General features: G+C 30.8%; 3 protein-coding genes across 3 annotated transcripts; all 3 read right to left on the reverse strand.

The window, feature by feature from the left end:
* Positions 1–1701: 1701 nt before the first annotated feature.
* Positions 1702–2909, reverse strand: LOC112803781 (F-box protein AUF2-like). Its single transcript, XM_025847245.3, has one exon. It carries the CDS (start codon positions 2838–2840, stop codon positions 1779–1781), a length of 1062 nt encoding a protein of 353 aa, XP_025703030.1. The 5' UTR covers positions 2841–2909; the 3' UTR covers positions 1702–1778.
* A 737-nt stretch (positions 2910–3646) lies between these two features.
* Positions 3647–5656, reverse strand: LOC112802019 (1-aminocyclopropane-1-carboxylate oxidase 1). Its single transcript, XM_025845006.3, has 4 exons — positions 5433–5656; positions 5126–5349; positions 4557–4771; positions 3647–4274 (listed from the first exon to the last, which is right to left on the reverse strand). Exons 1-4 carry the CDS (start codon positions 5532–5534, stop codon positions 3880–3882), a joined length of 936 nt encoding a protein of 311 aa, XP_025700791.1. The 5' UTR covers positions 5535–5656; the 3' UTR covers positions 3647–3879.
* Positions 5657–12999: 7343 nt separating this feature from the next.
* Positions 13000–15844, reverse strand: LOC112803782 (uncharacterized mitochondrial protein AtMg00810-like). The gene is made up of 2 exons (XM_072196038.1): positions 15064–15844; positions 13000–13178 (listed from the first exon to the last, which is right to left on the reverse strand). The coding sequence occupies exons 1-2, from the start codon at positions 15842–15844 to the stop codon at positions 13000–13002; spliced, it is 960 nt and encodes a 319-aa protein (XP_072052139.1).
* Between the last annotated feature and the right edge of the window lie 987 nt (positions 15845–16831).

Raw genomic sequence — 16831 nt, forward strand, 5'->3', positions numbered from 1 at the left:
ATCCAGATAGCAGATATTTCCTTAGTGAAAATCTGGTGGTCCAAGCCTGAGAAAAAAGTTATTTAATTTTAATTACACAACAATAATAAAAGCTTTCAGGTAATGCTTTGGGTAAATAAACAAAAGCAATATAGAAAGAATTTGAAAATGTTGTACATGCAAAATTGAAACTAAGAAAAACTTGCAAGACTAACCATCCAATATCCTGCTAAAGCGACCATCCAAATGGCTTACAAAAGTTATCAATGTACTAAGTGGAGCAGCACAGCCGTCAATTACAACCACACCAATCATTAATGTAAACTATTTTCACACAATGCATCAACTTGGCAGCCCCAGAAAGTAATTTTTTCATCTAGAAAAAGCCAGGCGAATAAATAAATCATAAATTAGCTATCCAATTCAGATCATAATCCGATTTGAGCATCTTGAATGAATTTGTTTACTTAACAAACACAAACCAAATAAAAAATGAAAGAAAAATAAAACACATCAAATATATTCAAAGAAGAATTCAACATAATAACATCAAACTAGCATTCACGATCATTAAAATCAATTCTCTAAATTTTCCTGTATTGACATCATCTATCAAAACCAACCATCCGACTACATACTGAAGTAACTATCCAAGTAAATAAGCTCAAAATATTGATAAATAACAACCATCCAACACCCTACTAAAGTAACTATCCAATAAGTATCAACCAAATATCAACAATGGTCAGCTAGTTTACGTCACATTGCATGCAAAGGTCCGCACACGGGGGGTGGGGGGAATTTAAAATTGTTATGCTATATAAACAAGATTACCAAACTTTTTTAACTATTCTCACGCTAAAGTTAAATCAATTGCAACAATCTCAACCAACATCATATTCCACATGCTCTAGGATACTAAAATTGCACTTAATACTTTCTCACCATGTAGAATCAATCATATCAGCAGCAAAACCTGGCCTGTCTATAGTACAACATGCAACAGCGATGACAAGTCGTGAAATGAACAACTCAACCCACTTACTGTGGATGGTTAGCATAGTTCTAGTTATGATGTTCGTGGTGGCCCCGGTGAATGGTTCACGATTAGGCGGCAAAATTTCCAGGCTCACGACGGGGATGCTAGAGACCACGGCGTCCGAGCGAGGATAATTGGCGCTGCTGCTCGATTCGGCGGTGACAGCTCACTGGGCTGCAGTTCGGGTCAGAGGCGTTGCGCGCGGAGGATGGGCTGCAGTGACGGTGGAATGTGCAATGGCAATAGGACGAAGGATTTGAGGCCAGCGAGGAAGGATGCTCACGAAGAAAGGTTGCCGTCCGGGGTTGCAGGTTTCGGCGCATACGGCTGGGCAGCGTCCGGGGTCTGTGAAGCGAATGGGAGGGGTTTTGGGCCGGGAGGGGGGAGGCTAACCGTAAGAGACAAAAGGGTTTGGGTTAATAGGAAAAAATTGAAAATAGGGATAAATTAGTGGTAGGATAAATTAAAACTGAACAGTAGGCCATTAGAAATTAGGATAAATCAGGATTAATTTATTCTTTTAATTTAAATTAGACCAAATAAACACTTCATTGTAATCATTATATACATCATTATCTCTCTAACGAGACTCTTTAATATATATTATAAATTTTAATTTTGATACACTAAAAATATAAAATATTTTACACTTTTGTTCTTAGTGTTTATATATCAAAATTAAATTCTATTTTGAATAGTTGATTTGATATCAAATTTAATAACTAAACTAATTGCAACGTGAAAGACACTACACTAGTCTTCACTGCAACTGACGATCAACAGGGGTGGAGTTCCACCTCCATGCACGGCGGTCGGCCTTGGGAGACTTCATGATCTCTCTTATCCCCTCCGTGAACATCCTCTGCTCCCTTGTATCACTGTCAAATCCAAAGTCAACCAGTCTGCTATTAATATCCATAGGTCGAATCACGATGAACATAGCATCTTTCCACATGCATTTCGCCATAGGTAGTTCCAATAACGGCACGTACCACATCTGTAACAAATACACCGCTTCTTCTCCCTCTTCTTCTTCCCTCCACGAATCTCTCATATCGCCAATATCATCCTCCGTCATCGATAATATTCCCTCCCTCTTTGCATCGGTCACTTTCACCTTCTTCAGCGTTGCGAACTGTGTCGCCATCTCCCTCGCTAGGCGATATCTCGCGTACGCATCTCTGAAACTCAAGTTCATGCGTTGCTCCCTCTCCTTGAACTGTGTTAGCGCCCCCGACTTCAGACACCAGTCGCCGCCACCGACGAAGTAGCGAAGCTTTTTCGAGCAGCAGAGCAATGTCCAACTCTTTAACCTGCCGCTGAATCTGGCTTTCCACTTGAAGATTTCGTCACTGGATCTTGTAATCCCGGCGTCAGTAATATCGGAATGAATCTCTACCCGGAGGTACGAGATATGGCTGAATAGTCTAAGGCGCCGACACGGAGTATCGTCGGAGGAGAAGGGGACTTCTTGTTTGTTGCTTGTGGTGGGGGCGGCAGTCGGAACATAGCAGTTTTGGAGGAGCTTGGTGGCTAAGTAATTAACGCCGGATTTAACGTGTTTTACGAAATTACCCTTGTTGTTGTGGTTCCTGTCGAGAGAGTGGGAGTTAGAAGAGCGAGGGGCAATGAGAGAGAGCGATACGACATCGGTTTGGGGGATGAGAGAGGCAAGATGCTTGTTGACGGAGAAGCACCTAATAAGGGTCTTGGCATCTTTTACTTTGTTGAAGATAATAAGGATTACATCGTCTGGAAGAAGCTCAAATAGATTATTATTTGATTGGTGGTGTTTTTGTTTCAATTTAGAAAGAAAATCCATGCCTGATGAAATTCAAACGAATGGAATGAAAATTGACAAGGTGTAAATGATTATGAAAGTTTGGGGCGGAATATCATACGGTATATAGGTATATATGTAAGGGTAAAACCGTAGAAACTTGACACCAACAATTGTTTTTTCTTGTTATTATTGTATATACGGAATCTACAGATTATAGAATATCCCTGTTGCGGGATGTAGTTGAACATTTTGTTATGCTTGAGATTGTAACATTTTGTTGCCAACAATTTTCAGTTTCGTCAGCTGTTGTTTTCACATAACAGAACTTTTTGGAGATCATGTGAACAATTTGTGTTGGTAACAATTAACTTAATACCTAATTAGTTAATCAATATTTAACTAACTCTTGTGATATTAATGTACATATCAAATTATCAATTGCATTCTCCAATAAAAGCCATAAAAATTACTAATGCTATATACCCACCATAAAAAGTAACTTTAATTTATTTGGCGTTACCGTTATTGTAATGACACATTACCATATTTAACGTTAAAAAAATGAGAAAAAAAATAAAGAAAAGTATAGATAGACAACGAAAATACTAAATAATGTGAACAATTGATACATCAGATGTTCAATTCATTAGATGTCCAAATGGTTATCATAATATTAAGATTTAGGTAGATAATTTAAAAGTACAGTGTGTTTTTAATTTATTAAGTCAGTTTTAGAGTCTATTATTCACATTATTCACAAAAATTATTGTCTCCCTAACAAAGTCCAAAAAATAAATATACAAAAGAAAACTAAAGAAGTGTTAACCTTTTCCCCAACTAGGGAATTAACAGAGGAAACAAGTCTATTTATTAAAGTCTTCAAACCAAAACATATTAAAATAAAATAATAACGACGAAGATACTAGATACTAGTAATAAGGAAAAACGAAACGTGTGCCAGACTGCTAGGTTACATTTTTCCTTATTGACTTTTTTCCTTGGGGGAAACTACAAAACAACTAACATGAAGTTATAAAATTAAGAAAGATGAAAGTGTAATTAATACTCCTCCTTTAAGCTAGACTATATTATTATTAGTGTGAGCATGACCATTGCCCATATTCTTGATGGCTTCAAATCTTGGACCCTTCTCACCAAACTTGGTCTTGCCATAAAGGTTCAAGTAATCACCATAGCAATAGTGACTTGGATACAAAAGTTTAGGTGCAGGAGCAATAATGGCATCGCCAATTGGATTATAGAAACTTGCCATTGAAAGCCTGCTACCATCTTTATCAGGCATGACCCTGTGCACAACACTCTTGTACAATCCATTGCTTAGAACTTCAATTTGGTCGCCAGTGTTGACAAATATGGCATTGTTCTTGGATGGTGGAATCTCAACCCATTTACCATCTTTGTAGAATTCAAGGCCTCCAACTTTGTCATCTTGGAGCAACAGAATGATGCCACCTGTATCCATTGACACAGCAACAACATATCAAACCATTTTAATAATAATAATAATAATAATAATAATAATAATAATAATAATAATAATGATGATGATGATGATGATAATAATAATAGTAATTTTATAGACCAAACTTAGTAGTTGGTACTCAAATGGTTTGTTATTGAATTTCTTTATAAAATATATACCATTGACATCAATTGCTAAAATGATTAGAACATTAATGCTACTGAAACATTCCATAACTTTCCTATATTATATTCTCGACGGCTATAGTATACCTGCATCCGTGTGCTCCCTCAGGCCTCTAACAAGCTTTGGGTTTGGACATTGAGGATATTTGGCCACTTTTGTACCCATGACTGGTCCAATGCCATTAGGACTAGAGAATGATTTCTTGATGAAAGTTTTCTCCAAGCCAAGGTTCTCACTCATGAGCTCCGATAGTTTCTCTGCTAGAAGAATAAGCTGTGCAATGTACTCATCCATTGTATTGCTGCATTTTGCATATATGTATACACTTAAGATTATGTATTCATACATATGATAATGTCAAATGTAAAAGAGAGTGAAAAATAATATTTGCATGATTTTTTTATTCTTTTTCTATTTTAAATACATTTTTATGATAAAAAAATCATTTTTATATTATTTTATTTTTTATCAATTATTTTTAATATCAAAAATAAAAAATTATAAAAAAGATATATATAAAAATGATTTATATGATATTCTTTTATTCTTATGGTTCAATGTATCTAAATAAAATTTAAAAGATAAGTAAAATAATAAGAATAATAAATAAAAAATACTAGATGAAAAAATAGATGTGAAGAGTTATAAGCCTAACCAAAGTTCATCAGAAATGTTTGGGATTTCCTTAATGTTAGATTTGGGGCGATGCCAAATGAAGAAAGTGGCTTCCCAATCTTTATCAAAAGTTTTCTCTTGTTTCTCCAATGTTTTTACTAACTCAGACTTGTAGAACCCATCTTTCAAGTTTTTTTCATAGTATTCATTAACTAGTTTCTTCACCTTCTCCGTCAAGCTAGCGTCAATGTCATGGTTTTCTATCTGCACACAACAAATAATAATAATATTGAGAAAATTATTAGAAATGGCACAAATCTCTCGTTGTAATAAAATATAATGATTACCATGAAAAATCCCCACTTTTGACAAGCTTCATGCAATAGTGCCATTGTCTCACTCCTTTTGTCACCATTGAGAGTGCTGAAATCTATCACAGGAATAGTCATCTTTTTTGTATTTTAAAATAGTTTTGTTTGGTTTGGTGGTTTTGATGTTTGTTTGATGAGGATGAAGATTGGCTAGCTTGATTGGAGTATTTATATAGTGTTTAGAGAAGGTTTTTAACTTTTTGTAATTAAAGTAAGTCATTGATTAATAACTAAATCTTAATAGGTTTGGAGTCTATATGTAACAAAAGACTTCAATGAGTGAACATTTTGAAAGTGTGTCAGTGCCTTGAGAATGGAAACACAATTGATCTTATATATAAATCATTTTTTATTTTTTCTTCAAGTCCAAGTTCATTTAATTTCACTGCTCACTTAGCAAGTTGAGCTACTCAAATTTTTAACTTTTCTTATTTCTACAGACACGATGTTTTTCTTGGTTTCTAAGTTTTAAATTTGGATCTTCAACTCCTCAAAAGGAGATTTAGAACACATTAAACCCTATTTCTTTTAACTCCAGTGTTGTTATTGTTATTTTGTAAATGAAAATATTTTTTAAAAAAAATTTCACTCTAACGAAAAGTCATGTCATAAATTGCTAGGTTTTATTAGGGAGTTTCTGTCTAATTAGATAAAAGAAGAGAGTAATTGAAGTATATAGATGACAAAAACCAAAACCAGGTGCAGTGTGGCATAGAGAGAAAGTAAGAAAAGTTATATTCAAACAAAATTGTTAGAAAGAGAGTGCCAATCAATGGGCGGTTTTAGTTGGATGTTGTTGTAACCTGTTATGTCATATCAATATATTATGATAAATCATAAATATTATTAATATCTGAATCATGTCTCAACAGTTTTGTGAAAAAAAAAATCAATATGTTATTCATATTAAATTAAAATTATCTAAAGAAATAAATTCAAAATTCAATATAATTCATGTATTTTTAAAATATTAGATCTAATTTAATATAAATTATTATTTTAAACAAATTTTGTATTGAATTAAAATAATAATTAAATTTGATTTGAGACTAATTTATACTTAAACACCCATACATATCATCATAGGAGTTTAGGTTATATATTTTTAAATATATAAGAATATATAAAATAAAACACTTTAAAAAAATATTAAATTTTTAGTTATATTGAAAGTACTCAGATACTCTATAAGTTTTTAACTTTATATTAATTTCTTAAAAAATTACTCTGGTTTTAATTTATTTTTATTTATTTTGTGTTGAATAGTGATATTTATAAAGATTAAAAGAAAATTTTTAAAATATACTCATACAAATAATAAAGTATTTTAATTTAAAGACAAATTAAATATATATTCTAATATATTTATAAGCTAAAAATTAATAATATATAAAGACAGAGACCAAAAGTAAACTAATTTTTTAGACATTAAAATAAAAATACATATATTTATAAAAACATACAATTAATATTATATTATTAGTTTAATATTTAATAGAAAACAATTCTTAAAATTATTATATCAATAAAACAAAAACTTATATTTAGTATGCTTTATTGACCGTTGATTCTATTATTGGTCCAGTAACTGTGTAATTACAACTAGACAATGACACAAAATTAACTGTAGAGTTGCGAGGTTTCATGCCATTAGTTTACAGAACCCGCACATAGTATTTAAAGGTGTAGAAGGTGGGCTCTTATATTTTAATAAGTAGAAAAATGTAACTTATTGTTTATAGAGTATTAATTGGAGATTGATTGCATTTCATAATAAATATTCAATGTAATTAATATTTTGTAACATTTAATTAAGTTTTATATCGTACTAAAATTGAAATTATTCACTGTATTTAAATTGGTATCTTACAAATATATACAGTAGTTTTTTTTAAAGATTTAAGGCATTTAAATTAAAAAAATATCTAATTAAAATACAATTTTTTTTAAGTCAATGATAATAAATTTATAAAGATAAAAAAAGTTTAATGTACACACCAATTTTATGATAAATATGTTTGTTTAATTATTCAAATATTAAATATCTTGTTAAGAAAATTTTACTAACAAAGATAATCTAAAGAAATATAATTTATAAATTAATCAAATAAATGTTTAAATATAATAACATCTAATCTAATTAAACAATAATGTAGAGTACATTAAACTTTTTATTATTAATCCTACTAAATAAATAACTCGATAGATTTGCTCACTTTTGAGGTTACCATTACCAATATTTGTTTTTATCCGACTAATTATTAATGGAATTAAATCAAGTAAACATCATTAAATGTGCTTGACAAGGTATTCATTCAACTTGCATGTGCTTGACATTTGGCTCATTACATTAAATTAGCATTTATGATTTGTAGACTAATATTTTTTTATATTTTTTTAATTTTAAAACAAAATATCTGTAACCAATTTGAGTTTCGAGATGTCCATTACTAAGAATCTAAGATAATTGTACTATACAGGATAATATCCATATTTAGTTTAATCTATAATTAGAATAAGATCATCATCGTTATAAATAAATTTTTGTCTTTTTTTACTGACATACTTATCAATATTTTATAAAATAAAAATATTTAATAACTAAAAATAAATAATTAACAATAATTAAAATTTATTTTATTTAATATTTATTAATTATTATGTATAATTAAATATTAAATAAAATAATTTATTATTATTTTTTAATTTTTTCATTATTACCATTTTATAAATTACAATGCAAATAAAAAGTATATAACTCAATATAAAAAATAAAAAAATAAAAATATTTAATTAAAATTTATTCTTATTGAAGGTGATTTTCATAGATGTTGATTATTGATAGTTTAAAAGACCAAAAATGATGGTGATCGTCATGCCTAAGTAAATATGTGAAAGATAATATTGATTATTATATAAAAAATAGATAATCTCATATAAAAAATTTTTTGCAAGATATATTTGTAAGTGTTATTTTTTATATTTGTTTAAAAAATTGTTGGATTGTGAATTTTTTTTAAATAATACAATCTCTTAATTTTTAGGCCCTTTGTAAAGTTTTGGATACATCTCTTGGGTCTCTGTATGGTGAACAGTAAATGTTGCTAACCTTCACTATACATAGGTTCTATACCACCAGTGGAGCAAACAGGAATAAACATAAATATAATCAAAATGAAAATATAACTAACAACCCAATATGGTAAAATAATTCTTAATCATCTTTGACATTGTCATCAACAATCAAAAGTAATACCACCAATTTATTCGTCAGATAAAAGAAAGGACCTGTTAATGATTTCCACTATACTTGAACCTTGATTACGGAACATCCTATCATTTCTCTCAAATCAAATTATCCAAATTAAAGCAAAGAAACCAATCAACCACCACTTCCTCTCATACTTTTTTTGTGAAGCATTCGTCCAACTCTCAAAGTGTTGCTTCAGTGTACCTGGAACGGACCATTCTCTTCCTAAAGCGAACAGCCAAGCACTCCACACCTGTCAAGTGAACTCACAACTAAGAAAGAGATAAAAAACAGACTCCACAGACTTACAGCACAACACACACATATTATCAAGCTGGTCTATGACACCTAATCTGCACAATCTTTCCTTAGTATTCACTCTCTCAATCAAAACAAACCAATAAAATAATTCAACCATTGGCGGGACAAAACCCCTCCAAATAGCATTTGTGAAACTATAACTTGTTATTTTCTCCGGGAGCATTGCGTCCTGCATCACCTGTATAAAGGAGTTAGTAGAAAAAACACTTCTTTCAAATTTCCAAACCATCATATCCTCTCTCTCCGTTGTTAGCGTAACTGAACGTAGGATGACATAAAGTTGGTTCAAAAGTTCTAACTCCCATTGAAACAACTCCCGTCTCCACTGGAAGCTCCATATCCACTCTAGCCCATTCCAAAACTCACAGTCTCCTATAAGAGATCCTTTAAAGTTTGAAACCGAAAAAAATCTTGAAAACAGTTCTTTCAAGACACCACCAATTAACCAAGCATCCTCCCAAAATCAAATTGTTCTACCGTTTCCTACTTTCATTGACAAGCCACTAATCATCTTTTTTCTGATTTGTAGCTCTCATCAATTTTTTTAATTTTCTATAATAAAAAATTCATATTACTAACATTAAATTTACTAATGTATAAAATAAAATATTAATCAGACAATTAAACGTATCACATATCACTTACGTTATAATTTATTTTTAATTCGTGTGGCCTGGTTTTGGTTTCTTTTTTACTTTTAACTAGTTTAAATATAAAAATATTAAAAATATAATAAAATAATATAATATAGATAAATTTATAAAAAATTAGGGTCAACATTACTGAATTTGTAATAAAAAGTGATATAAATAAATAAAAAAATCAAAATAATCAGATAATATTATTAAATTAATTATTTTTTTATAATATTACTTAATTGAATGTTATAAAATTTTATAAATTAAATTTAATATGAAAAATATTGAAATAAATTATTAATAAAAAATTAAACTGTTTCGATCCCTCTTCACATGCTATATATGTTTATTTATAGTCACAAAAAAAAATATATGTTTATTTATCAACCATCCCACAAAATGAGACTACTTAGTTGTAAGATATAAGTAGGTAATGTCACATGCTATATGTATTTATTCATGAACATATTTTTTTAAATAAGAAAGTTCAACATAATAAGTAGAACAAAAATAACTATAAACAAATAAAAAAATAAAAAAAATTACAAAAAAAATTTATCAATTATTTTTTATGCTTCTCTTATAGTATATTTCTAATTTTATACTTTTAATTGTGTACTCTTAGAAAAATCTCCAACCACTCCAGTTTTATCAAATAAATCAATTTGTTGATCGAGTAATCAATTCACTCGTCCACTTGAATAAGTATTGAAAGTTCGAATTTCGTTTTATGTATGTAATAATATTTTATTTACCAATAACAAACCTTTAAACAAAACTTAAATTTATCACCGATTAATTCTTGACTTGTCAAATTATAAGATACTATTAACAACAACAACAAAATATATAATCAAAAAAATTATAATTATCTCTTCAATTCAACAAAGTAGCCTAGGCTTACCTCTTTATGTGAAAAATCAATTAAAACCCTATTTTCACTTAATAATAAGCACGGTAATAGAAATTTAGGAATATCGATGAATCCAAAATCGTAGTTTAGTGGTCACTTACTATGACTGATTATTAATTGGTGTATGTGTATGTGATTTTACGTAGTTTGAGTCGTGTTTAATTCTTTGATATAAAATAAATTAAGCAAAAGTTTATAAAATGTAGTTAAGAATTATGAGTGTTTGAAAATGATTGAATATAGGAATCCTAATAATAATAGAAAACTAAACCATTATTTTATATTCAAATGTTTTGCATGTTTCTTAAATAATTATGCCCTAGACTAGACTCTAGTTAAATGTTTAAATTTTATTTAAATTCTTCATAATTTGTAAGCTTTGAGTAATGTATAGTAATTTCGGTCCTTTAACCAAGAATCTAAGATAACTTCTAGAAAAATCTTGTCTTTAATTTAATCAAATAGATCATCATTATTATAGGTAAATTTTTGTTTGTTTACATAGACATACTTATCAACTTCTATAAATTACAGTACCTAGTGCAGAGAAAAGTATATAACTAAATTTGAATATGCTTATCCATACTGTGATTTATATAGATAGATGTTGATCACTTTGTATATGTCTAGAAAATAGATAGGTGTGAAAAAAAAACTATTATTATTATAAATAATGTTATTATTTTTTAATAAAAGATTTTTTTTAAAAAAATTTATATAGTGTTTCTGTACAATAAATCTTAAATGATGTATAACTCATTTTGTTCAAAATTAAATTCATTTTCGTTTAAAATGGATGAGGTATACATTGATTTTAAGAGAAATGACGATAGCAAACAGTTGCAAAAGCATTTTGACACTCAAATAAAAAAAATATGAGATGAGTGTAAAATTATTCAGAATAAATAATGTACTTTTTATGTATTTAGAATTTTGTATTTATAAAGTGTTACGTTAACAATCCGTTCTGAAATTTTCACATGCTTAAAGGTATCAATCATAGAATGGCAACTAAATCTGTGACAAACCTTCTCTAAATTGATCTTTATCGTCATGAGTCCTTTGCTATACGTTTTACTCCTCATTGTGTGCACCACTTCCTAAACTATCAAAATATTGTTTGCACTAATCCTACTTGAAACAAAACTTGATTGTATAAATAAGAAGCTACATGTATTTTTTTTAATCTTGAAGCAATAATCTTAGTTACAAATTTATAACTAATATAACAAAGATTTATCAGTCTAAAGTGTCCAAAATTGTTCGAGAAAAGGATATTGGGAACAATAGCGATAAATGTTCTATTAACTCTAGCTATATTGATGGGCTCATAAAAAATCAGCTTCACCCAGTCCACCAGAAATTTTGCTACCACATTTCAAGTTTGCTGATAAAATTTTGTCGGGAGCCCATCACTTCTCGATACTTCTATGGATACAACTCTATCGATCTCAATATAATCTCTGTCCTCCAACTTAGGAAAAATATTAGTAATAGAAAATATACTAGAAATCGAATCCGAACAACAGAGGGATTTAAAAAACTTCAACCTCCCTCCCCCCCCATTTTTTAAGGATGTCAACATCCTCAATCCACTCCCCATCCTCATTCCTCAAGGATGTGATCTTGTTTCTTTTTCTCCTCTCATTTACTTTTTAATAGAAATATTTTAAATATTTATCATCAAAATTTATGTATTAATATTTTGACATTTGTAGTCAATAATCTTTTTTCTGAATAGCTATAACTTCATACTCCTTCCATAAATCCTTTTGAAGCTTGTCTAGAAAATGATTAGAGATAAAAGATTGTTTATTACTAATGTCCTCAAACCTTAAAAAGATACGTTGTTTTTTTTTTCTGAAAATATGGTCATAAATCTCCCTGTTCCAATCTTTAGCTTTAATAATAAAATTTGTAATGTTTTATAGCAAATCATTCTGCTCCACCCAACTTTCTTTGACCATGTTATTATAATCTTCATGAAGAATCCATGGTGTTAGGAATCTGAAGGACTTATTATTCTTCTCTACCTGAATTAACTGGAAGTCCAACAAAATAGAAAGGTACTCAGACTTTAACTTTGATAAATGCTTAATACATATATAAAAAAAAATAATTAGAAAAATTAATATTACAAATACATCAGTCAAGCCTTCTTCGAATATTCCCTCTACTCTATGTAAATAGAGGATCAGAAAAACCTAAATTCTTTAAATCTCACTTGTTTAAGCAATTAACAAATTTAAATATATCAAGAGATAAGTTAAAAGAGTCCCCTGTGTCATTAATGGACAGAGTAGAATTGAAATTCCCTCCAAAAATTCATGATCCATTGATGGTTTCGGCGATAACTTCCAAATTGCACCACAGCTCGCTGTGGTTACTCACTCTGAGACTACCATAAATAGCAGTAAAAAATCATGACCTGTCATTCTCGCATTTGACTTCCATGTGAATAAACTGCTTGTGGATACTTATCGATTTAATATTCCAGTGCTCCTTCTTCCACAAGCACCAATCAAATACCCTCTGAGAAACCTTCAGCTTCGCAAATATATCAAGAGTCAAACCCCATCCTCTTAATGATGGTCTCAGTTCTAGAGCATAATACATGAGTTTTCAACAGAACACCAAAATTAGTTTTGTATTTAACCATAAGATCTTTAATAACACAGTTGAAGCCTTTAGGAGAGGCTCCCTGAAAATCTCATATAATAATGTTCATAATTGAAATTATGCTAAGAGCAAAATTATATATTTATAGAGATAAAAAACTTTTTATTCAGAAGAAGCAGTTATGCTTTCATAGACTGCATAGTCAAACTATCTTGGGACACATCTCCATTAGGGGTAATCTAATTTGAAGCATTGTTGGTGTTTCCATTTTGATTATTTTTTGAAGAATCTTCTTTAAATTCTAGCAGCATTTTTTTAAGATTGTCGTTGTACTACTCTATTAATCTTCCCCCCATATTTTCTTTTTAAGGAGTACTAGGGGACCAGCAATTTTTGTGTTTTGTAACCATCAATTGGCCATCAATAGTATTTTTAATGGTGTAAGATTACATCTAATGATGGGAGATCACTTACCTTTCTTTTGATGGTTAAGTACTGGCCACAAAGCACAAAAGTTGCTGACCCCTTGACTTTCTCCTTTTTGCAATAAGTTTTCTTAAATGAGGGTCTAAAGAGTCGTTAATAGAATGTTATTCCCCTTTTGATGATCTGCATATATTTTTTTCTTTAGTTTTTAAAATTGCTGCCAATATACTTGGTGATTATCACTTCCCTTTGCAATGATTTCTTGTGCTTTCTTGTGCTGGTTCTCATATTTATCCATATCTTGTGTTTCTCTTCTTTTTTCAACTCAGATTGTCCAAAATTTTGCTTCCTATTAACATCAGTTACTATTCCTTTTGGGTTGTTGATTTGCGTCTTATTTTTAGATGGAACCTTTCTGTTCTTGTTCTGGATTTTTAGCCTATCGTAAGGCTTTCTGCTCTTAATATTATCTTCCTCTTTCTATTCTTGTATAGGATTTGATTGCCTTCTTTCTTCATTAGTATCCATACTATCCTGATTTTCCTCATCCTATCTTAAGGCATCAAAATAGGTAGAAAAGCTCTTTTCTTTATTATTACCATTTTGAGTTTTTGAACCTTGTTTGTTTCTTCTTTAAAGTTAAGAAACTACCATCCACGGCCCAAATAGACTTTTATCTATCTTAATAGAGTTTTCTAAAGTGGTAGCAACTCCATTAATGCTTTGATCCTCTATCATATTCTCAACGGCTAACTCCTTTGATTTCTTCCCCAAAATTCCAACTTCATCAAAATCTTTCCATTTTTGTGATGCCAGATTTTTCTTTCCACTTTGAATCTGCTGAGCATCATCACGACCTCCCTCATGGGTGGTTCTAGCCACCCATAATGATCTGAAATAGCATATTTTCCATCGCATCAGCAAGCATCTCGGAACGCACCGTTCTTATATATAGAGAGAGGCGCTTCCACATCTTCTTAAGCCGAAATAAAATGGCTGGGGAGAGAGAAGGTTCCCTTTTTTTTAGTTTTAGGGTACTTCAGAAAACAGATCTAGTGAAGACGGGATGGGTCTATAATTCAGAGAATTAGAGCATGTGGCTACGAACGGGTACCCATCCGCTTTGTTCCCATATCTGCCACAATGAAAACAGATTTGGTATAGGCTTTCATACTCCAATCTAAATTCCTTTTCCAGGGTAGAAAAAGATGAAACTAGCTTCCTTCTAAGATTAATCTCTATGCATATGCGTGCGAATTTTTCCTACTCAAACTGTGATTTCTATTCATTCTTAAATTTTAACCATCAAGTTTATTTTTAACATTCTCCCTTAAACTTGATAATATTCCTACTCCAATTATAATTCTTAACTTTTGAAAAGCATCATATTTCAGGAATTTTATAAAAATGTCAGCAACTTGATCAAGTGATTTTACATACTCAACCTCCACATGCATGTTCTCAACACATTGCAAATGAAATGATACTTTGTTTCTATGTGCTTGCTTCTGTCGTGAAACACTGGATTCTTTGCTAGGGCGATCGCTGACTTATTTTTCATCATGATCTTGGTGGATTCAACTTGCTCAAAATGAAGTTTCTTTAGTAGTATCTTCAGCCAAATTGCATGACATGCATAGGTAGTGGCAACAACATATTCAGCTTCACAAGTTGAAAGAGTGACTATAGGTTGTTTCTTTGAACACCAAGAAATTGCATTATTTTCTAGAAAGAAAACAAATATAGTAGTATTCTTCCTATCGTCAATATCCCCAGCATAATCACTATCACAATAACCCATTAATTTGAATTCATCTGAAACTGAATAAAACACGCCATACTCAAGAGTTCCTCTAAGATAGCAAAGAATTCTCTTGGCTGCCTTCATATGGGTTTCTGTTGGATTCTCCATGTAACGACTAACTAACCCAACTGAAAATAAAATGTCAGCTCTGGTACAGGTCAAATACCTTAAACTCCCCATGAGACTTCTGAATAATGTTTGATCAACTTTTCTTACACCTTCTTCCTCTTTGAAAAGTTTGACTCCACACTCCATAGGTGTATTGGTAGGATTGCAATCTAGCATATTGAGTTTCTTCAATAGCTCTTTTGCATAAGCCTGTTGTGAGATGAAAATTCTATCCTCTATTTGTTTTACTTCAATTCCCAGATAATAAGACATTAATCCCATATCACTCATCTCAAATTCTTGAGCCATTACCTTCTTAAATTCTTCAAACATTATTTGATTGTTTTTTGTGAATATAACGCCATCCACATAGACACAAACAAATAACAAATTTCCTCTTTCCTCTTTCCTCTTTCACATAGAGTGCACATTCATGAATGCACCTAGTGAAACGATTATCTTGAAAATACGTATCGATCATTCCAAGCTCTTGGAGCTTACTTCAGTCCATATAAGGTCTTTTTAAGCCTTAACACCTTATCTTCATAACCCTCAACAACAAAACCCAAAGTTGTTCAATATAAACTTCTTCCAAAAGATTACCGTTCAGAAAAGCAGACTTCACATCCATTTGGTGGATTTTTCAGTTGTTCTGTGCTGCAAGTGACAACAATAGCCTTATCGTCTCCAAGCGAGCAACTAGAGCAAACACCTAATCATAATCTATTCCTTGCTTTTGCTTATATCCTTTTGCAATGAGTCTTGCCTTATACCTTTCTACATCACCTTTAAAGTTCTTCTTAACTCTGTAAACCCATTTGACTCCAATAGCCTGATGACCACTTGGAAGTAATGCAAGTTCCTAAGTGTTGTTATTCTCAATTGCTTGAATTTCTTCCTCCATAGCTTGTATCCATTTCTCATCTTTAACAGTTTCTTTAAAACTTAAAGGCTCATCATTGGAGAGTAAACACAATAAATTTTCTTCCTCTAGTATTTCTATTTGCTTATAGAGATCAGGGAGACTTCGATATCTGTAGGGATGGCAATACCACCCGAACCCGCGGGTACCCATCCCGCCCCTACCCGCTCGGGGCAGGTAATTACCCGCCCTGCACCGGGGCGGGTTCTTGGAAGGGGCGGGGTGGGGTCGGGTTTAGGTAATATCCGCCCCGCTATATATATAATATATATAGTTTTAATATATAATATGTATAATATATGTAAAATAATTAGTAAATGATTAATAATATTGTATCATATTTAAATTTTTACTTTAATTTATGTTATGTATGT

Source organism: Arachis hypogaea, chromosome 5, assembly GCF_003086295.3.
Source record: "Arachis hypogaea cultivar Tifrunner chromosome 5, arahy.Tifrunner.gnm2.J5K5, whole genome shotgun sequence".
Classification (NCBI taxonomy): domain Eukaryota; kingdom Viridiplantae; phylum Streptophyta; class Magnoliopsida; order Fabales; family Fabaceae; genus Arachis; species Arachis hypogaea.